We start from the raw sequence: 24,383 nt of genomic DNA, 5'->3' as shown, positions 1-24,383 counted from the left end.
AAAAAATAAAAGTCACCATTGGCCTCATGGTGAAATCCCTCAGCGGTTTCCTTCCTCTCTGGCAACTGAGTTAAGAAGGACGCCTGTATCAGTTGTAGTGACTGGGTGTATTGATACACCATCCAAAGTGTAATTAATAACTTCACCATGCACAAAGGGATATTCTTTTTTATTTATTTTTATTTCATTTATTTTTACCCATCTACAAATATGTGCCCTACTTTGCGAGGCATTGGAAAACCCCCCTGGTCTTTGTGGTTGAATCTGTGTTTGAAATGCACTGCTCGACTGAGGGACCTTACAGATAATTGTATGTGTGGGGGACAGAGATGAGGTAGTCATTCAAAAATAATGTTAAATACTAATATTGCACACAGAGTGAATCCATGCAACTCAATTTAATCCATTTTAAATTCAGGCTGTAACACAACAAAATATGGAAAAAGTCAAGGGGTGTGAATATTTTCTGAAGGCACTGTAAAGTTTGTATGTGAAAACTACTTCTAAGATGCATACTTTCAGTTATTCCGAACTCACTTCACTCACGCTAAAGAGGGAGGCTCTTTCGGCTGATGCTATCACATGCGCAGATCAAATACACAGCTGGAACTCCGATTAAGGTGTTTACATGTCCTAATAATTGGAAAGATCGCTCAGAAACAAGGTATTTTAATTGGCGTATGCTTACTTCGATTTTGACCGTACGTCAATTAAGATAAGTAGAGTAAGGTGTTTACATGACTAATGCCATACTCTACCTATAATAAAAAATCTGTTTAATATCGAATTATTAGTGCATGTACTGTAAACGTACTCGTCAATAATAAGTCTGAAGCATACCTGCAGTACAACTGTACAGGTATAGTAACAATGAAGCAAGGTATAAAAACCTATGCTTTTGTAAGTTACACAAAGTCACACTTGAATACTGCCATAAATGCTGTCATGAAAATGCCATAACACCTGCCAGGTCATACAATGGCAGTAGATAACAGCTGACAGAACATCTCAAACAGAGAAACTTAAAGGCCTACTAATTTCATGCACTAGTATGTTGAGTGTTTTTTTTTTTAGTGTGGTTGTCGTGAGGGACAGGTGGTGACTTACATTGACTTGTTTTGACATACAGGTATTATGGCGTTTTCATAACAGCATAACAATAGCATGACAGCATAGCTCCAGACAAGTTTAACCTAATATTATAAGTAAACATAAAACACTTTTAAAATTCTCAAATTGCAGGGGAAATGCATTCATAATATGCCCTGCGTAAGAATTTGCCCTTCACCATTCCATGCAGTCTTGAGCTCACACACACACACACACACATACACACACGTTCACTATCACATGCACACACACACGTTCACTATCACATGCACACACACTCGTTCACTATCACATGTACACACACACATTCACTATCACATGCACACACACACATTCACTATCACATGCATACACGCTAGCTAGCATGCACAAACATTCGCACGCTCGCAGACGCACACACACAAACAAGCTGCAGTTCAACCGGCATTGTTTTTCAGCAAGCAACTGATGCATCTTTTATGCCTGAACGGTTCCCTCCGAAATAAAAGTCTGGATTTGTAGGTGCATTTACGATCCATAATTAACTAGCCCATATATTTTCTTTAATATGATATGTAATTAAAACAGTTTGCACAGGCATTTTATAAGACTCCAGATTGAGCACAACATTGTGTTCAGATGTACTGTAAAAGTCTCACTGGCCTATTAGGGAGAATGAGAGCTCTGTGAACCACAGATGTAAAGTAGTCAAGAGGCCCTAAAAATAGCAGAGACACCAGTCCAATATTTAAGTCGATTTCAAAAAGCACAGATAGGTCAAAAACACAAATAGGGTAGCAGATTGCACACGGCAACATATCATTCAATACACTCATGGAGAGCTAACTGTCTAATGCTAGACAATAGGCAAAGTGGAAAATGGCTTACCGTGCAGTATTTGTAAAAATCTAGTAACAATTATGGGTAACACTTTTCTTGACACCTAGTGTCATAACACATTATTATACGGTCATAACCTTGTAATAACCTGTTATAATATGGTCATAACACTGTCATGTCACATATATTTAGACCTGTTGTGACATATATTACGCTATTTTATGGCTGGTTATGACACCTACATAAGAGTGTCAAAACCCACAAAACCTACCACAGTAGTTATTTTATGGCTGGTTATGACACCTACATAATTGTGCTAAACCCCACAAAACCTACCACACAATGCAAAACATTCCATTACACCATAGCCAACAGTATTCCTGTCTGTAATAAAGCCCTTTTGTGGGTGGGCCTGGCTGCCAAGTGAGTGGGCCTATGCCCTCCAAGGCCCATCTATGGCTGCACCCCTGCCCAGCCATGTGAAATACATAGATTAGGGCCTTATGAATTTATTTCAATTGACTGATTTCCTTATATGAACTGTAACTCAGTAAAATCTTAGAAATTGTTGCATGTTGTGTTTATATTTTTGTTCAGTATATGTCACAACAGGTGTAAATATATGGGTCATGACAGTGTTATGACCATATTATGACAGGTTATGACAAGTTATGTCAGCTGTTATGACATATTATGACATGTTTATGACCATATCATAACGTGTTATGACACTAGGTGTCAAGTAAAGTGTTGTCCAATTATTCTGTATTAATATAATTAACTTTCATCACTGTGTACTATAACATCAATCATAATAAATCAACATATCTTCACTGTGCAAGCTCATAGGGTATGGGAGCAGATGTGGGGGATGCATCTGTCCCTAGGACATCAACAAAAGACCTGCTGAAAATGAGTAAGCAGGATGATGCCAAGTTAACAAAGAGAGAGAGAGAGAGAAATCAGTGGTAAATCAGTGGTAATACTAACAAAGAACAAGATGTACTTTGTTAGTATCCTAAGGCTGACTGTGATGTCACTCCTCACCAAGATTACTGCAAAATGACGCAGGGCTGCTCCTTACATCACATCTTCGCTGCCACACAACCCCCTCCACACCCTCAAGACTCCTATGGGTTTAACCGGTTCAGGGTTCCCTTGACAACAACATCTAAGAGAGCTCTTGTAGTCATGCCCAGGTGACACAATTAGTGGAAGTTTTTCCATTACATAATTTCTGGATTACCCCTTGAGCACTTGTAAACAAAGTAGCAATGTGCAATACACAGGATAGCAAGCAAAAAGGTACAAATTGATGTGCTGAAAAATGGTAGCCTCCACCTCAACGTAAAGGGAGAGGCTTGGGAGGACGAATGTGGGCAAAACCCCTCTTGTGTTTCAGTTGGAGCCAGGACAGTAAACCTATAATTGGCCTTTCCTCTGTACCTGGTAGTGTCCTGAGACTCTGTAAACCACAGATAATTGGGTGGATTGTCTGTCCCCATTGGCTGAAGGATGATTAGCAGGGAAGATATGGAGGTCTCTATCATGTAATGAAAAAAGGGTTATTTAGAGTTAGCCCTTTGGCATGCAGAGTTTGGTTTTCGCCAGGCATTACTGGAACCATGTCGTCCAAAAGGTTATACTTTTTGAATCATCTGTCCATAGAACGTTCTTCCAAGAGTCAGGTGCTTCCTCCAGGTCAAGCATGGTGGTGGTGGGGTGATGGTTTGGGGATGCTTTGCTGCCTCAGGACCTGGACGACTTGCCTTAATAGAAGGGACCATGAATTCTGCTCCCTTTATCTAATATTAGGTTTTGGTTGAAGATCTGATAACATTCAGTATCACAAATATGCAAAAGTAGAGAAAATTGGAAAGGGGGCAAATACTTTTTCATAGCACTGTACAGTTCCTTCAGAAAGTATTTATACCCCTTGAATTAGTCCACATTTTGTTGTGTTACAGCCTGAATTCAAAATTGATTAAATGTATTTATTTTCTCACCCATCTACACACAATACCCCACAATGACAATGTGAAAACATTATTATTTTCAAAAATCTTTCATATCTGTCAAATTGGTTGTTGATCATTGGTAGACAACCATTTTGAAGTCTTGCCATAGGTTTTCAAGCAGATGTAAGTCAAAACTGTAACTCGGCCACTCAGGAACATTCACTGTCTTCTTGGTATGCAACTCCAGTGTAGATTTGGCCTTGTGTTAGGTTATTGTCCTGCTGAAAGTTGAATTAATCTCCCAGTGTCTGGTGGGAAGCAGACTGAACCAGGTTCTCCTCTAGGATGTTGCCTTTATCCTGAAAAACTCCCCAGTCCTTAACGATTACAAGCATACCCATAACATGATGCAGGCACCACTATGCTTGAAAATATGGAGGCTGGTACTCAATAATGTGCTGTATTGGATTTGTCCCAAACATAACACTTTGTATTCAGGACAAAAAGTTAATTGCTTTGCCACATTTTTTGCAGTATTCATTTATTGCCTTGTTGCAAACAGGATGCATATTTTGGAATATTTGTATTCTGTACAAGCTTCATTCTTTTCACTCTGTCAATTAGGTTAGTATTGTGTCGTAACTACAATGTTGTTGATCCATCCTCAGTTTTATCCTATTACAGCCATTAAACTCTGTAAGTGTTTTAAAGTCACCATTGGCCTCATGGTAAAATCCCTGAGCGGTTTCCTTCCTCTCCGGCAACTGAGTTAGGAAAGACACCTGTGCAGTGACTGGGTGCATTGATACACCATCCAAAGTGTAATTAACAACTTCACCATGCTCAAAGGTATATTCAGTGTCTGCTTTTTTTTCTACCCATCTACCAACAGGTGCCCTTCTTTGCGAGGCATTGAAAACCTCCTTGGTCTTTGTGGTTGAATCTGTGTTTGAAATTCACTGCTTGACTGAGGGACCTTACAGATAATCGTGTGTGTGGTGTACAGAGATGAGGTAGTCATTCAAAAACCATGTTAAACACTATTGCACACAGAGCGAGTCCATGCACCTTATTATGTGACTTGTTAAGCTAATTTTTACTCCTGAACTTATTTAGGCTTGCCATAACAAAGGGGTTGAATACTTATTGACTGAAGACATTTCAGCATTTCATTTGTAATAATAAAAATAAAAATAAAAACAGAATTCCACTTTGACATTGTGGGGTATTGTGTGTAGGCCAGTGACAAAACTCTCATTTTAATCAATTTTAAATGCAGGCTGTAACACAATTTTTTTTGGGAAAAAGTCAAGGGGTGTTAATACTTTCTGAAGGCACTGTAGATAATCTACAGATGGTCATACTATCACAAACTATCTGTTGATAAGCAACTGGTTGCTAAGGTTAGGGTTAGGTTTAGGGTTAAGATACGGGTTAAGGTTAGGGTTAGGGATAGGGTTAGGTTTATTGAATAGTTAGTTGAAAGGTTGTTGACAGTTATTGAACATCTACAAACCATCTACTTAGGACAATGCAAATAAAGTGTTACTGACATCCTTTTAAAAAGAGAAGTTATATCGATGAATAAGTCATAATAGTGGGGTTGATGCATACAGCTGTTTGTTCCTCTGTGTCCTCCCTTCCAGAAAAACCACATTAAAAAAGAATGTGAAAAAAATATATATATATATATAAATAAAATAAAAAATATATATAAAAATCAAATATATACAGTACCAGTCAAAAGTTTGGACACACCTACTCATTCAAGGGTTTTTCTTTATTTTTACTATTTTCTACATTGTAGAATAATAGAGTGTGCAATGCTGTCATCAAGGCAAAGGGTGGCTACTTTGAAGAATCTCAAATATAAAATATATTTAGAGTTCTTTAACACTTTTTTGGTTATTACATGATTCCATATGTGTTATTTCATAGTTTTAATGTCTTCACTATTATTCTACAATGTAGAAAATAGTAAAAATAAAGAAAAACCCTGGAATGAGTAGATGTGTCCAAACTTTTGACTGGTACTGTGTATATATATATATTTTTTTTTATCTTCACGAGTCAGACGTGGTTTTGCCACGTAAATGTTTCCCTCATGTAAAAAAAAAAAATCCACATGTGACATTTTTTTCATTTTTATTTTTCACATTTATTTTGCAACACTTCCAACTGCATCTGGTCTCCCATCCAGGGACTGACCAGGATGGACCCATCTTAGCTTCAGAAGCAAACCAGCAGTGGAATGCAGGGTGCTATGTTGCTGGAGTGAATGTGCCAAAACTTGGAGAAAAAAAGGCAGCGAAAGCAAAGGCCAGTGTAACAACCAAAAATGACTGAAAACAATTTTTGGGCATTCATTTACTATTAATTTGTTCTCGCATTTCAAATGTATTTCCTTGCAATATTTTGTGTTCATGTTTTGCTCTCAATATTATTTTTGTTTGCAATAGTTTTACTTGATATTAATGGCACAAAAGTAACTCACTCACTAGAGGATTGCACAAATTATAATAACATTATTACTCTATTAAAGGTGTTTAAAGCAGCAATCCTTAATTGAAACATTAACAAAGTGCCTTCACCGCCACAGTTTCAGTAAAATGCTGAGGGATGAGGCTGGAGAAATGCAACCACTATCAAATCCATAGACTACGCTATGGATGCAAGGACTAACCATCCATGATATAAACAATTTAGTTGTAACCTTGTTTTTAAGCTATACAGTGGTTGTTTACATTTACTTTGTTCACGAACATTGGAGTAAAACAAGCTTATATTTTGGGTTCAGATGGGGTACGACAGTTGAACTAAGCTCATGAGGCATTTATACCTTAAATTCTTCAAGAATCAATGGGTACATATAATTTGCCTGGCTACCCAGACTCCTTGTTACGGCCAAACCCTACGCCACATCCACGGATGTTAGTTTCTTCTCTGCAATGAGTCTGGATCTGAGTACCTCCCCGACCTTTCACAGAATGTGAACACATTCTGAGCCGTCTGATTGGTCCAGAAACCGATGGGTTGGGCCAGAGCCAGAACACGTGGGTAAAGCGGTGGTTTGAAAATGTGTCATTGGCTTTGATACTCTGATAAGTTAGAGATCATCCAATCGCTGATGACTTCGTTTTGTTTGTCCCTTTAATAGGCATTGACCTTCATACAGAAAAACTTTCACGTGGAATTGCAAGTTCACATGTGAGAAACATTAATGTGGAATTTTTCACATATGTAACTGCAAATGTGATTTTCACATGTGAAAATGCAATTCCACATGTGAAAGTGGGGTTTTCACGTGATTGAATTTACATGTGAACTTGCAATTCACTTGTGAGGTGAAAACATGTTATTCTCCTCACATATGAAATGGTGGTGTTAACATGTGAACTCTAAATGTAATACATGTGAAAATATGGTTTCATGTGTGAAATGTAAACTCAACATGTGAAAACAGCTAATTCACACTGCTAATTTGACGTGTTTTTTTTGTAAGGCCCTGCAGTCCTTCTCTCAGTGCTTCTCTAAGCCATAATTTCTCATTACCCGGGTTAGGGTCTGTCCCCTTAATAATTCACATTAATGTCAGCAATCTTTTTATATTTGTGCCAGAAGTGAGGCGCATTTTTTTTATTGAATACAGGGGAAATCATCTAATTAAGTGGCAGGGGCCCTAAAAGACCTCCGAAATGATTTGCTTCTCTCATTAAGGGCTTTGAGGTTTGGAGGGTGAAATGAAGTGAGGAATTAAATTCCTTCGTAAAACCATTGATCATGACTTTTGGCTGGAGGTGCCTCCATGCAACACTTAACTATTACAGTTCCAGTATCTTGGAACTCAAATTGTTTTCCCCAAGCAAACATACAATGTATTTGCACTGACACTCCTCATAACTGTTTGACAACCTATTATGATAATGTACAAATTGTCTTAAAACAACATGCAGTACAAAATGATAGGATACAAGATTATTATTCAAGATCAATAACATGCCTAAAAAGACAGCTAATACTGTAGCTCTTTCTCTCTCTGCACTAAATCGACAACAGTAGGGGGTGAAGTCAAGTAACTTCAAACTGTCTTTCTTGGAAATAAACAAAGTTAGTTAGTCTCAGTGCAGCATAAAACACTAATAATCTCAAATTAAGTAAACTGGGCAAGCATTCTCAGGTTGCTGCAGATTCAGAACACTCCCACAGTTAGTCATTCACAGACAAACATATTAATATTACTTTTGTTCACTGAATCTCTTTGTCAGAGTTTAGCTGTTATTCACACAAGTTTACAGGAATTGTGTTTTAGTGTCATTCTGAAAGGGAGACAAAAGTCAGCACTGAGAAACTTGTCTATGTCTATTGATCTACAAAAGTACTTGTAATCGTCATACATTTTCTGTGAGATACTGTACAGTACAAAAACACTAAGTAAGGAGGACCAAGTCTTTGTCAGCTAGCCTATTGTCCCAATTTGACAAGTGAAAAGTAAGACTTTTACTAATTCATAAATATGCTGAGATGCAGCTAATCAGTTTCCCAAATTATCAATTCAGTTTTTGATTTCAATTTGGCTTGAATGGCTAATAACCAGCCACATTATTAATTCCAAGAAAATACAGTTGCATCATTGTTAGCGACACAGCTCGAGCACATACGGACGGGTCATGAAACCACGGGCAGCACCTTTCATATCAAGCATACTGTATGGCAGGCTGTGTGCAATTTCATGGCTGGTAATAACTTTTTTTGTGCCTTCATTAAGATTCTGCTTGCAAACACAACTCTGGAGAGCAAGGATGGCAAATGTCATGTTTCCTCTCCGACAGTATTGTGTACACATTGCACAAGCAGACAATAATGATGGTGGGGCCATTTTTATCAAACCAAATCAATACATTCAATCCGCTCTGTCACTAGAGCACAGGATGGCAAACAGGCCAGTTAAACCTGGGGCAACTACTTCAGGGTAATGATAATGGATGGGATGTGACCTATGCCACAGCAGTGTTGGCAAACCTACAGCGACAGCCCAGGATGCCTCACAGGCAAGGTGATTAACTTTAGCATGGGTTTGGGAAGTGAGATAAACAACTACTAATGGCTTAGCAATTACACTTGGGGACACACAAACCGTAAGTCTCCGCCTCCACCAAGGCTGGCTGAATGGGCAGTGGGCGAGGCAGATGATGGATTCACAGAGCTAGCACTCAACTGAGCTGTGGGTCCTCAGGGGAAAAACAGAACACCCTGGGGGGGATTGGTGGGTCACATAAGGTCATGTCATCACTTTGTTTGAATTACATTTTTTTAACAGAGGATCACTACAAAGTGCACAGTGGATATAGTTTACAACAAAAAATCAATTTGGACATCAGAGTGGCTGGGTCAAATAGAGTGGCATGTTTGTGTGTGTGTGTGTGTCTGTGCAGGTGTGTGTGTGTGGGGGGGGGCAAACAATACACTGTTTCAAAAGGCCAACACTTGCACACATCACCACATATTATAACGTCTGGGTCATGTTGACATTTCCAAGAAAAGGGTCAAAAGAGCATGTTGTGTCTGAGTTTGAGCAGTGTTGTCTGCTTGCAATTGCAGCTGGTGAGTGAGCAACAAGAGAGCCGCCCCCTGCTCAGCCCCTCCATCGACGACTTTCTCTGTGAGACCAAGTGCGATGGAGCTGCCCGCCCAGTGACTTCAAACACAGCAGGTACCTCCACTGACCTCCCACTCCTCTCTTGTCTAACCAGCCCCGACTACTGTAGTCACACCTTCATGCATTAGTCATTGACATTTCATAACACTATGACATAACACTATAAACTATTTCAGACAGAAAACAGGGTGTTACCTTAAAAATCAAACAGGCAATGTTTATATGACTCCCTTTCAAACAACCCCTTATTTACCACTTTTTTGCAGGTACGGTTGAAGTCGGAAGTTTACATACACTTAGGTTGGAGTCATTAAAACTCGTTTTTCAATCACTCCACAAATATCTTGTTAACAAACTATAGTTTTGGCAAGTCAGTTAGGACATCTACTTTGTGCATGACACAAGTAATTTTTCCAACAATTGTTTGCAGACAGATTATTTCACTTATAATTCACTGTATCACAATTCCAGTGGGTCAGAAGTTTACATACACTAAGTTGACTGTGCCTTTAAACAGCTTGGAAAATTCCAGAAAATTATGTAATGGCTTTAGAAGCTTCTGATAGGCTAATTGACATCATTTGAGTCAATTGGAGGTGTAGCTGTGGATGTATTTCAAGGCCTACCTTCAAACTCAGTGCCCCTTTGCTTGACATCATGGGAAAATAAAAATAAATCAGCCAAGACCTCAGATAAAAAACTCTAAACCTCCACAAGTCTGTTTCATCCTTGGGAGCAATTTCCAAACGCCTGAAGGTACCATGTTCATCTGTACAAACAATAGTACGCAAGTATAAACACCATGGGACCACGCAGCCATCATACCGCTCAGGAAGGAGACGCGTTCTGTCTCCTAGAGATGAACGTACTTTGGTGCGAAAAGTGCAAATCAATCCCAGAACAACAGCAAAGGACCTTGTGGAGATGCTGGAGGAAACAGGTACAAAGTATCTATATCCACAGTAAAACAAGTCCTATATCGACATAACCTGAAAGGCCGCTCAGCAAGGAAGAAGCCACTGCTCCAAAACCGCCATAAAAAAGCCAGACTACGGTTTGCAACTGCACATGGGGACAAAGATCGTACTTTTTGGAGAAATGTCCTCTGGTCTGATGAAACAAAAATAGAACTGTTTGGCCATAATGACCATCGTTATGTTTGGTGGAAAAAGGGGGTTGCTTGCAAGCCGAAGAACACCATCCCAACCGTGAAGCACGGGGGTGGCAGCATCATGCTGTGGGGGTGCTTTGCTGCAGGAGGGACTGGTGCACTTCACAAAATAGATGGCATCATGAGGAAGGAAAATTATGTGGATATATTGAAGCAACATCTCAAGACATCAGTCAGGAAGTTAAAGCGTAATCGCAAATGGGTCTTCCAAATGGACAACAACCCCAAGCATAATTCCAAAGTTGTGGCAACAAAGTCGAGGTATTGGAGTGGCCATCACAGAGCCCTGACCTCAATCCTATAGAAAATGTGTGGGCAGAACTGAAAAAGTGTTTGCGAGCAAGGAGGCCTACAAACCTGACTGAGTTACACCAGCTCTGTCAGGAGGAATGGGCCAAAATTCACCCAACTTATTGTGGGAAGCTTGTGGAAGGCTACCCGAAACATTTTACCCAAGTTAAACAATTTAAAGGCAATGCTACCAAATACTAATTGAGTGTATGTAAACTTCTGATCCACTGGGAATGTGATGAATGAAATAAAAGCTGAAATATATCATTCTCTCTACTATTATTCTGACATTTCACATTCTTAAAATAAAGTGGTGATCCTAACTGACCTAAGACAGGGAATTTTTACTAGGATTCAATTTCAGGAATTATGAAAAACTGAGTTTAAATGTATTTGACTAAGGTGTTTGTAAACTTCCGATTTCAAATGTATAACCCCTTTTCCACAGGAACAGAATGATGCTGAGACTCAGATTTTTTACTTTAAAATGTATGCCAAACAGAAAACAATGATTGCAAAGTTATACCATAAAACTCTGTGCCCAATGCAGTTGCGGCCGCTGATTGACTGAATACCCGGGGCGCGGGATGTGAACAAAGCAGCGTGACAGAAATATGATGCCAAGTTTTCAAACTAGCGATAGTTTCTTTGAGAAGATATAGTGCCTTCAGAAAGTATTCACACCCCTTGACTTTTTGTTGAGTTACAGCCTGTATTTTAAATTGATTAAATTGAGATTTGTGTCACTGGCCTACACACAATACCCCATAATTTCTATGTGGAATTATACTGAAAAAATCTATAAACGCAACGTAAAGTGTTGGTCCCGTTTCATGAGCTGAAATAAAAGATCCCAGAAATGTTCCATATGCACAGAAAGCGTATTTCTCTCAAAGAAGCTGATTAAACAGCATGATCATCACACAGGTGCACCTTGTGCTGGCGACAATAAAAGGCCACTCTAAAATGTGCAGTTTTGTCACACAACACAATGCCACAGATGTCTCAAGTTTTGAGGGAGGATGCAATTGGCATGCTGACTGCAGGAATGTCAACCAGAGCTGTTGCCAGAGAATTTAATGTTCATTTTTCTAGCATAAGCTGCCTCCAACATCATGTAAAATAATTTGGCAGTATGTCCAACCGGCCTCACAAGCGCAGACCACATGTAACGATGCCAGCCCAGGACCTCCACATCTGGCTTCTTCATCTGCGGGATCGATTGAGACCAGGCACTCGGACAGCTGATGAAACTGAGGAGTAATTCTGTCTGTAATAAAGCCCTTTTGTGGAGAAAAAATAATTCTGATTGAATGGGCCTGGCTCCCAAGTGGGTGGGTCTATGTCTAGTCATGTGAAATCCATAGATTAGGGCCTAATGAATGTCTTTCATTTTACATATTTCCTTATATGAACTGTAACTCAGTAAAATCTTTGAAATATGTTACGTTTATATTTTTGTTCAGTATATGTTTTTTAAAATGTTTACAAATTAATAAAACATTTAGTCTATAGGTATTCAACCCCTTTGTTATGGCAAGCCTAAATAAGTTCAGGAGTAAAAGTTTGCTTAACAAGTCACAAAATAAGTTGCATGGACTCACTCTGTGTGCAATAATAGTGTTTAATATGATTTTTGAATGACTACCCTCTCTGTACCCCACACATAAAATTAACAGATAATCGAGCAGTGAATTTCAAACACAGATTTAACCTCAAAGACCAGGGAGGTTTTCCAATGCCTCGCAAAGAAGGGCACCCTATTGGTAGATGGGTAAAAGAAACAAAAAACAGACATTGAATATCCCTTTGAGCATAGTGAAGTTATTAATTACACTTGGGATGGTGTATCAATACACTCAGTCACTACAAAGATACAGGCTTCCTTCCTAACTCCATTGCCGGAGAGGAAAGCAACCGCTCAGGGATTTCACTATGAGGCCAATGGTGACTTTAAAACAGTTACAGAGTTTAATAGCTGTGAAAACTGAGGATGGATCAACAACATTGTAGTTACTCCACAACACTAACCTAATTGACAGAGTGAAAAGAAGAAAGCCTGCATCCTGTTTGCAACAAGGCACGAAAGTAATTCTGCAAAACATGTGGCAAACCAATTCACTCTTTGTCCTGACTACAAAGCGTTATGTTTGGGGCAAATCCAATACAACACATTACTGAGTACCACTCTCCATATTTTCAAGCATACTGGTGGCTGCATCATGTAATGGTTATGGTTGTAATTGTTAAGGAATGGGGAGTTTTTCCGGATAAAAAAGAAAAGGAATGGAGCTAAACACAGGCAAAAACATAGAGGAAAACCTGGTTCAGTCTGCTTTCCAGCAGACACTGGGAGACAAATTCACCTTTCAGCAGGACAATAACCTAAAACACAAGGCCAAATTTACAGTTTTGACTTAAATTTGCTTAAAAATCTATGGCAAGACCTGAAAATAGTTGTTTAGCAATGATCAAGAACCAATTTGACAGAGCTTGAAGAATTTTGAAAAGAATAATGGGTAAATGTTGCAAAATCCAGGTGTGGAAAGCTCTTAGAGACTTACTTAGAAAGACTCACAGCTGTAATTGCTGCCAAAGGTGCTTCTACAAAGCATTGCCTCGGGTGTGAATACTTATGTAAATGAGATATTTCTGTATTGAATTTTCAATAAATGTGCACATTTTTCTAAAAACATGTTTTCACTTTGCCATTATGGGAGTATTGTGTGTAGATGGGTGAAGAAAAAAATCAATTTAATACATTTAACACAACAAAATGTGGAATAAGTCAAGGGTTATGAATACTTTCTGGCATAAAGCCACCTGTGCATTTGAACAACAGCATAAATACATCTATTTTACTTTTGCATGTAAAAAAAACCTAATGATCACCGCTGCACATGCTGCCACTGTTTTGAACAGATCAGATTATACTATTTAGAATGAGCAGCCAGCTCACGAACGAACGAGTGCACCAGGGAGAACGCAACAAGCATGCAGATGTAATGAGTGAAAACCCCTTGTCTAACTGGGGATAGCTAGCTAACATGTCACAAAGCATGATGCGCTAGCCAGTTAACTTTCATTCTGAAATAACTTCATATTTCCGTGTTAGTCAGATATTAGTTTAGAAAGACTTGACATTGGTAGAGTGCGAAGAGCCTTGGCGTGACCCTGGACAACACCCTGTCGTTCTCCGCTAACATCAAGGCAGTGACCCGATCCTGCAGGTTCATGCTCTACAACATTCGGAGAGTACGACCCTGCCTTACACAGGAAGCGGCACAGGTCCTAATCCAGGCACTTGTCATCTCCCGTCTGGATTACTGCAACTCGCTATTGGCTGGGCTCCCTGCCTGTGCCATTAAACCCCTACAACTCATCCAGAATGCCGCAGCCCGTCTGGTGTTCAACCTTCCCAAGTTCTCTCACGTCACCCCGCTCCTCCGCACACTCCACTGGCTTCCAGTTGAAGCTCGCATCTGTTACAAGACCATGGTGCTTGCCTATGGAGCTGTGAGGGGAACGGCACCTCCGTACCTTCGGGCTCTGATCAGTCCCTACACCCAAACGAGGGCACTGCGTTCATCCACCTCTGGCCTGCTGGCTCCCCTTCCTCTGCGGAAGCATAGTTCCCGCTCAGCCCAGTCAAAACTGTTCGCTGCTCTGGCACCCCAATGGTGGAACAAGCTCCCTCACGACGCCAGGACAGCGGAGTCACTCACCACCTTCCGGAGACATTTGAAACCCCACCTCTTTAAGGAATACCTGGGATAGGATAAAGTAATCCTTCTACCCCCCAAAAAAAAAATTAATAATAATAAATAAATAAAAATAATTGTAAAGTGGTTATCCCACTGGCTATAGGGTGTAAGTCGCTCTGGATAAGAGCGTCTGCTAAATGACGTAAATGTAATGTATGGCTATAGCTAGCTGCTTATCAAAGGTATATAACTGCTTAATTTGACCAAAGAATTGACCAAACTATTTCTCAATGTTTCTCAAAATGACTGTAGCTGGTGAATTACAGTAATCGTGCTGATCATGCTTTGTGATACACCCGGTTTTATACTGTTTTTATCCGCACAACATGTCGCCCTGTCACCTACAGTAGAACCTGATGAATACCGTTGGGGGAAACAATCAAATTGGCCAATATGGCCAGCCACCATCATGCTTTTTTGTTCTACCAGATCCGTGATGAGAAGGTTCTAGCTAGTGTATCCCTCTCTTTCGACTCTTGTTAGATGTATATGTCCGGTTTGTATTTGTACAGTGCCTTGCAAAAGTATTCATCCCCCTTGGCGTTTTTCCTATTTTGTTGCAATACAACCTGTAATTTAAATTGATTTTTATTTGGATTTCATGTAATGGACATACACAACATAGTCCAAATTGGTGAAGTGAAATGAAAAAAATAACTTGTTTCAAACAATTCTAAAAAATAAATAACGGAAAAATGGTGCGTGCATATGTATTCACCCCCTTTTCTATGAAGCCCCTAAATAAGATCTGGTGCAACCAATTACCTTCAGAAGTCACATAATTAGTAAAATAAAGTCCACCTGTGTGCAATCTAAGTGTCACATGATCTGTCACATGATCTCAGTATATATACACCTGTTTGGCAATTTAATGCCAAGGGAGGTGAATACTTACGCAAGCCACTGTATTTATTAGGGATCCCCATTAGCTGCTGCCAAGGCAGCAGCTACTCTTCCTGGGGTCCAAACATATTAAAGCACTTACATTACATATAAAACAAAATATAAAACAGTACATCATATGACATTATTACACCGCTACTTATCTACAATACAAAATGTTTAATACCACCATACAACAATATCACAATGTGTGCGTATGCATGTGTCCATACCCTTGTGTGTGTCTCTTTACAGTCCCCGTCGTTCCATAAGGTGTATCTTTACCTGTTTTTTAAAATATGATTCTACTGCTTGCTGTTACCTGATGTGGAATAGAGATCCATGTAGTCATGGCTCTATGTAGTACTGTGCGCCTCTCATAGTCTGTTCTGGACTTGGGAACTGTGAAGAGACATCTGGTGGCATGTCTTGTGGGGTATGCATGGGTTTCCGAGCTGTGTGATAGTAGTTTAAACAGACAGCTCGGTACATTCAGCTTGTCAACACCTCTTACAAAAACAAGCAGTGATGAAGTCAATCTCTCTTCCACTCTGAGCCAGGAGAGACTGACATGCATGTCATTAATGTTAGCTCTCCGTGTACTTTTAAAGGCCAGCCGTGCTGCCTTGTTCTGAGCCAACTGCAATTTTCCCAAGTCCCTCTTTGTGGCACCAGATCACACTACTGAACAGTAGTCTAGGTGCGACAAAACTAGGGCCTGTAGGACCTGCCTTGTTGATAGTGTTGTTAAGAAGGCAGAGCAGCGCTTAATTATGGACATACTTCTCCCCATCTTAGCTACTGTTGTATCAACATGCTTTGACCATGACAGTCTACAATCCAGGGTTACTCCAAGCAATTTAGCCTCCTCAACTTGCTCAATTTCCACATTATTCATTACGAGATGTAGTTGAGGTTTAGGGTTTAGTGAATGATTTGACACAAATACAATGCTTTTAGTTTTGGAAATATTCAGGACTAACTTATTCCTTGCCACCCATTCCGAAACGAACTGCAACTTTTTGTTAAGTGTTGCAGTTAATTCAGTTGCTGTAGTAGCTGACGTGTCTAGTGTTGAGTCATCTGCATACGTAGACACACTGGCTTTACTCAAAGCCAGTGGCATGTCGTTAGTAAAGACGGAAAAAAGCAAAGGGCCTAGACAGCTGCCCTGGGGAATTCCTGATTCTACCTGGATTATGTTTGAGAGGCTTCCATTAAAGAACACCCTCTGTGTTCTGTTAGACAAGTAACTCTTTATCCACATTATAGCAGGGGGTGTAAAGCCATAACACATACAGTACGTTTTTCCAGCAGCAGACTATGATCGATAATGTCAAAAGCCGCACTGAAGTCTAACAAAACAGCCCCCACAATATTTTCTCTCAGCCAATCATCAGTCATTTGTGTAAGTGCTTGTTGAATGTCCTCTATAAGCATGCTGAAAGTTTGTTGTCAATTTGTTTACAGTAAAATAGCATTGTATCTGGTCAAACACAATTTTTTCCAATAGTTTACCAAGGGTTGGTAACAGGCTAATTGGTCGGCAATTTGAGCCAGTGAAGGGGGCTTTACTATTCTTAGGTAGCGGAATGACTTTTGCTTCCCTCCAAGCCTGGGGGCACACACATTCTAGTAGGCTTTAATTGAAAATATGGCAAAAAGGAGTGGCAATATCGTCCGTTATTATCCTCAGCAATTTTCCATCTAAGTTGTCAGACCCCGGTGGCTTGTCATTGTTGATAGACAACAATCATTTTTTCACCTCTTCCACACTTGCTTTACAGAATTTACATTACAGTCATTTAGCAGACGCTCTTATCCAGAGCAACTAGGGTTAAGTGCCTTGCTCAAGACAGATTTTTCACCTAGTCGGCTCGGGGATTAGAACCAGCGACCTTTCGGTTACGGACACAGCGCTCTTAACCACTAAGCTACCTGCCGCCCCAGGTTTAGTTTAAAATTACAATGCTTGTCTTTCATAATTTGGTCAGATATACTTGGATGTGTAGTGTCAGCAATTGTTGCTGGCATGTCATGCCTAAGTTTGTCAATCTTGCCAATGAAAACAATTATTAAAGTAGTTGGCAATATCAGTTGGTTTTGTGATGAATGAGCCATCTGATTCAATGAATGATGGAGCTGAGTTTGCCTTTTTCCCAAAATGTCATTTAAGGTGCTCCAAAGCTTTTTACTATCATTATCTATGTCATTTATCCTTGTTTCATAGTGTTGTTTCTTCTTCTTTTTATTCAGTTTAGTCACATGATTTCTCAATTTGCAATACGTTTGCCAATCGGTTGTGCAGCCAGACTTATTTGCCATTCCTTTTGCCTCATCCCTCTCAACCATACAATTTTTCAATTCCTCATCAATCCACAGGGATTTAACAGTTTTTACAGTCATTTTCTTAATGGGTGCATGCTTATTAGTAACTGGAATAAGCAATTTCATAATTGTGACAAGTCCAGTGTCTGTTTGCTCCTCATTACACACGACGGACCAACATATATTCTTTACATCAACAACATAGGAATCACTGCAAAACTTCTTGTATGACCTCTTATACATAATATTAGGCCCAGCCTTTGGAACTTTGGTTTTCCTAGATATGGCTACCATGTTTATTTACAAGTTAATTACAATTTGCTTTTTGCTTTTGCGCCATATGTACCTGATAGAGCAAATCTAGTCTCATGTGCGGAAGTATAATTTATGCTATGAAATCCACGATTTCATTGGGGCAGTCCCCCTCATAGCAAATAGCTGGCAAAACTATCCAAGCAATGTTCGTTTGGCCTATACGCCGGTGGAGCTGCTGACAGTCACTGAGGGGCAGAGTATTAAGTAACTGAACAGGGAAATGTACACATTTATCACACTTTTATGAGCATTTAAAACTTAATCCATGAATTATATAATGGATTAATTATATAATATTAATATTACATTTTAAATTTTTGGGGGGACCAATCAGGACCAATCACAAGCGGGGCACTGCCCTTAATGGGACCACCACTGGCCCAAGGACGACTTTTAACAATTTCCACATTATAAAAATATAAAAACATTTACTTGAAGAACAGTGCAGATGCAAAGTTTTGTAACAGAATGACGTTACGAGCAGCACAAACCGTCATAATGTTACCAAACTTTGCATTTGCCCTGTTTGGGGGGTGTTGTTAAACCATAGCCCTTGTTTGCAATTCAAATTAGGGAGATGTTAAACAATAGGAGTGTTAATGAATATACCTGCATAAAAACCAAGAACCATTTTCAGACCCCGTACCTGTTTTTTGATTACAGGGTCTGCGAAAAAACTGTTTCATGACTATAGCCCTTGTTTGCAATTCAAATTAGGGAGATGTTAAACAATAGGAGTGTTAATGAATATACCTGCATAAAAACCAAGAACCATTTTCAGACCCCGTACCTGTTTTTTGATTACAGGGTCTGCGAAAAAACTGTTTCATGACTAGGTCTTGAGGTGGGTTTTTACCCCACTACCCTTTTCAGATATATAAAGGTAGTATGGTCCAAAAAATATATATTTTTGTCTGTATATGAAAAGGGTAAGCGTAACAATATGTAAATTGACTGAAGTTCATGTAATAGAGGGCAACTATGACACTCCAGTGGGAATTTTCCTCCACTAAGAAGTTATATCAGGGGGATTGTATTATTGTGTCATGGTGGTCATCAATATTTGATATGCAAAATGCATAATGCAAAGTTATGACAACATATCGCAGCAATGGTGCATGATAGCCATACGGATTTAGTCACAGCATGTAAGTCGAATGAAGCGAATGTAGTGGGGTACCAATGAAGCCGATACCACATTATTTGGACTGAAACAACAATGATGACAGTCTACCTACATTTGTTCAATTGTTTATAATCTCTAAAAGGTTATAAGCAGTCAATAGATTGACCTTGTCCTGGCTACCTACCAGTACCTACTGTTCATTTGGTCAAATAGGATAAAGTAAAAAGCCACTGCATGCTGCTTGTTTTCAGTCTCAGCGTCTAGCCTGAGATTATTAACAATAAAGACACAACCACTTAATCCTGTTATTAGTGTGCCGAGGAAAGTACTGTAACTAAAAGTATGGGCAGAAAGCATGCCAGTTGTTTTAGCTAAAGTCAGAAGTTCACGTCTGATGCCCTGCTGTGTCCTCACACTAGGTGGATTGGGATGATTCAAAATGACAGTCGGTAGGTTCCCAATTGAAGGTCAGTGGCTCAGTAGAGAATTAGAGTGAGTGGAAACAACAGTGGCTCACTTCTCAGTAATATCCACAGGTTGAGCTGTTCCGATACAAAAGTCTAACACAAATCTCAGCTGTTGACAATAGCAATAGATAATTTGATCTCCAATAGCCTAGAAAAAAACAATCTTGCAAAAGATCCATTGATATCATTGTTTTCTATCACGATTCACAGAAACCTGACTTAGCCTGACCACAATAAACGGCAATAAGGAATCTTTAGAACTCTAAAACATTATAATGTCAGGGTTGTTGAATACAGTGGTCAGAAAGTTAACTGACAACATCCTCCAACAGAGCATTTCAACAATATGATAGAAACACATGGGAACGCTTAGATGACCATGACAATGTGGACTCAATCAATGAAATGAATCAATAGCGATGCTCAGCACACTATGATAGAGAAGGTATACTATCCTTCGTATACGTACACATCTAAAATGCCTTCAGCTTGAAATACTATTTGGAGGACTTATTTTCAAGGCATCATCATCGTCAAGTAGACTCAAGGGTACCAAAACAGTTTATCCATCTTGATTTCTTTCAGCACAAATGGCTTTTCTCCTGACACTGATAACACTTCAGACAATATCTCCATCTCCCACAAGTGTTTCCTCTGATTTCTAATTGCATTTATCATTTGAGGAGCACAGAGATATCAAGGAGCGGAACACACTCTAATTATCTGCAGATTACATTGAGGATCATCCCATTTGTTTGTCATAAAACAGCAATTGTTAACTACCAAGGGATGTGTGTGCACACAGAGGCTGAATATTGCAGAACCATCATATATACTGAAGAAAAATATAAACACAACATGCAACAATTTCAACGATTTTAACGAGTTACAGTTCGTATAAGGAAATCAGTCAATTGAAATAAATTCATTAGGCCCTAATCTATGGATTTCACATTACCGGGAATAGAGATATGCATCTATTGGTCACAGATACCTTTAAAAAAAAATGGTGACTCACAATGGGCCTCAGGATCTCGTCACAGTATTTTTGTGTAATCAAATTGCCATCGATAAAATACAATTGTATTCATTGCCCAGCCAATCAGAATTAGTTTTTCCTCACAAAAGGGCTTTATTACTGACATAAATACTCATCAGTTTCATAAGCTGTCTGGGTGGCTGGTCTCAGACGATCCTGCAGGTGAAGAAGCCAGATGTGGAGGGCTGGCGTGGTTACACGTGGTCTGCAGTTGTGAGGCCGGTTGGACGTACTGCCAGATTCTCTAAAATGACGTTGGAGGCGGCTTATGGTAGAGAAATGAACATTCAATTATCTGGCAACAGCTCTGGTGGTTATTCCTGTGGTCAGCATGCCAATTGCACACTCCCTCAAAACTTGAGACATCTGTGGCATTGTGTTGTGTGATAACTGCACATTTTAGAGTGGCCTTTTATTGTCCCCAGCACAAGGTGCTGTGTAATGATCATGCTGTTTAATCAGCTTCTTGATATGCCACACCTGTCAGGTGGATGGATTATCTTGGCAAAGGAGAAATGCTCACTAACAGGGATGTAAACAAATTTGTGCGCAACATTTGAGAGAAATAAGCTTTTTGTGCGTATGGAACATTTCTGGGATCTTTTATTTCAGCTCATGAAACATGGGACCAACACTTTACATGTTGCATTTATATTTTTGTTCAGTGTATTTTATATGGCCAGTGAAATCAGAGCAATGGAATGATATCTCTTATAACTGTATTACGATAGCGGTGTATATTATTACCTCACAATTTTACTGTAACAAACCAGCTTGAACAACGCAAAAAAAGCCACAGTTTATACACAACATTTTGATTTATCAAAGGAACTACATCGACATTGTACCATTACTAAGTGTTCTTTGTACACTGCAATTCAATTCTTTGCTGCCAATGTTGTACACCATGACAATAAACTAAACAGTCTTTGTTTGAATTTGTTAAATTTATCTGCATAGCCTTTTGCCTAAAACTCAACATGTTGATCTATTCACAATTGAATTGAAATGAATTAACTCAAATACATTTCGTTTTTCATCTGTATATATGCCTAATATGCCATCTGACTAAGTAGTTAATTAAGGCACTGTTCTTACCTTTATCATAATGAACCCTATCAGCACATAATTATGAAGATGGGAAGGTCCTTTTCATTCACATTCACCTGAAAAATAAGAAAAAAGCCTAATTCACGTCTTTGCAGTCTGTCGAACAAGTCGAGAGCTTCAAGTTCCTCCATGTCCACATCACTAAGAAACTATCATGGTCCACATACATCAATACAGTCGTGAAGAGGGCACGACAACGCCTCTTCCCCCTTAGGATGCTGAAAAGATTTGGCATGGGCCCTCCGATCCTCAAAAAGTTCTACAGCTGCACCATTGAGATAATCTTGACTGGCTGCATCACCGCTTGGTATGGCAACTGTTTGGAATCCGACCGCAAGGTGCTACAGAGGGTAGTGCGTACAGCTCAGTACATCACTGGGGCCGAGCTCCTTGCCATCCAAGACCTCTATACCAGGCGGTGTCAGAGGAAGGCCCTAAAAATTGTCAAAGACTCCAGCCACCCAAGTCATAGACTGTTCTCTCTGCTACCGCACGGCAAGCGATACCGATGCACCAAATCTGGAACCAACAAGAACCTGAACAGCTTCTACACCCAAGCTATAAGACTGCTAAATAGTTTGTTAAATAGTTAACCAATAGCTACCCGGAATATCTGCATTGACCCTTTTTGCACGAATCTCTTTTTAATCATCACATACGCTGCTGTTACTGTTTATTATCTATCCCGTTGCCTAGTCACTTTATCCCTACCTATATGTACATATCTACCTCAATTACCTCGTACCCCTGGACATCGACTCGGTACTGGTACCTCGTGTGTGTATATAGCCAAGTTATCATCACTCATTGTGTATTTATTCCTTGTGTTATTGTTTTTCTATTTATTCCCTTTTTTTCTACTATTTTTCTTTATTTCTCTCTACATTGTTGGGAAAGGCCTGTAAGTAAGCATTTCACTGTTAGTCTACACCTGTTGTTTACGAAGCATGTGACAAACAACATTTGATTAAATTGCTTAATTGACCAAACAGAGGAGGTCCTCCAGGTGTGCCTTAACTGTCCATACACTGGCCATCAAAGTATACTTAGATCGTCAGTGAGGTAGAGAAACCTCTTAAAGTACCTAACCAAAGAGGCACTGTGCTAGTAAGGCACTAATACCCTTGGCAGCTAAATACCCGGCTTAACTCTTTCAAGGATGTGCCAAGAAATGTAAAATGATTACATGATGGCTTGTAATAAAATCACATTTTGGAGTCACAAGTTTGTTGAGGAATATTAATTAGTTCATCATGACAGCTTTGTTTAGGGAGATGCGTCTGTAAAGATAATATTTTAACTGTATACCAAGAAGCTAAACTAGTATGATCTTCCCTTCCAGTTCTGTCCTCCACATTGGACCTATTGGACCTCAGCGAGCCTGGAGAGAGAATGAACAGCAAGCAGGACAAGAAGAGCCCTCTGTCGTCGTCGCATGGGGAAGGTCCCAAGAAAGGGCCTCACCGAAAGAAGACAACAGATGAGACAGAGCTGATCCAGGTGGATGTGGAACAGACTGCCCCCAGCTCACACACTCCAGAGAGAGTGTCACAAGACTCGGGTACAAGCACTGGAGCAGATGGTTTACCACTGAAACTATGGTCCATTTATAGTGAATCCTCATTTCATGTATAGGGCGATTCCACGCCATTGGGAGCAGAAAATATTTTTGGTATCTCAGATTGTTCTGGCAATTCTCACATATAAACTTCATTGGAAGTAAAAAGCATATTTATTTTTTAAAGATGAAAGTTCCCATTTTAGGCACCTTTTAGACCTATACATGCCTCCTGTAAGAACCGTACATGATACAGACAAAATGTTGGTGTCATTATATTCCTTATAGTGTGATCTAAAATATGGAGTATTGTTTCTGAAAAAAAATCACATTAATTTATTCAACAGTAAAAATACTAATATTAATATCTCAAAACTACCCTTTTCGTTTGTGTTCATTTTTAGACATTGTTTGGAACAATATACTCCACAAGTACATCTAAGAGTGAGCTCTTTGCTAATTCTAAAGGTATGAGCCCTCTGCTGGTGACATGCTGAATGTGCAATCCTAAAGGAGGGCTGTGATTGGTTAATGACCTATAATGTCAATTTATGTGTATAAAATGGGTCATATCATTAAAAAAACAGAGAGCCCACTTCAAACACCAGAAATTTGACGTGTTTGAAGAGTTTATTGTTACAAAAATATGTCTAAAGATAAGCAAAATCAAAAAGGGTCGTTTTGAGATATTAAGGCTGCTTTGTAACTTTTTGGGCGACTCAACCAAATTATAGATCTGTCGTTCTCATTGAAAGCAAGTCTAAGAAGCGGTTGATCTGTTGTATGTGC

At 39.5% G+C, this 24,383-nt stretch overlaps 1 protein-coding gene across 1 annotated transcript in view; it reads left to right on the top strand.

Moving 5' to 3' along the window:
• Positions 1-24,383, top strand: part of LOC121532944 (PEX5-related protein-like) — a 220,362-nt gene that overhangs the window by 40,387 nt on the left and 155,592 nt on the right. The window contains exon 3 of the mRNA XM_041838724.1: positions 9,486-9,597. Coding sequence (XP_041694658.1) covers positions 9,486-9,597 — 112 coding nt within the window. The remainder of the gene's footprint in view (positions 1-9,485; positions 9,598-24,383) is intronic.

The sequence above is a fragment of the Coregonus clupeaformis genome, chromosome 17, assembly GCF_020615455.1.
Source record: "Coregonus clupeaformis isolate EN_2021a chromosome 17, ASM2061545v1, whole genome shotgun sequence".
Lineage (NCBI taxonomy): Eukaryota > Metazoa > Chordata > Actinopteri > Salmoniformes > Salmonidae > Coregonus > Coregonus clupeaformis.
Note: the sequence above shows the minus strand (reverse complement) of the source record. Positions and strands in the feature narration are given on the sequence as shown.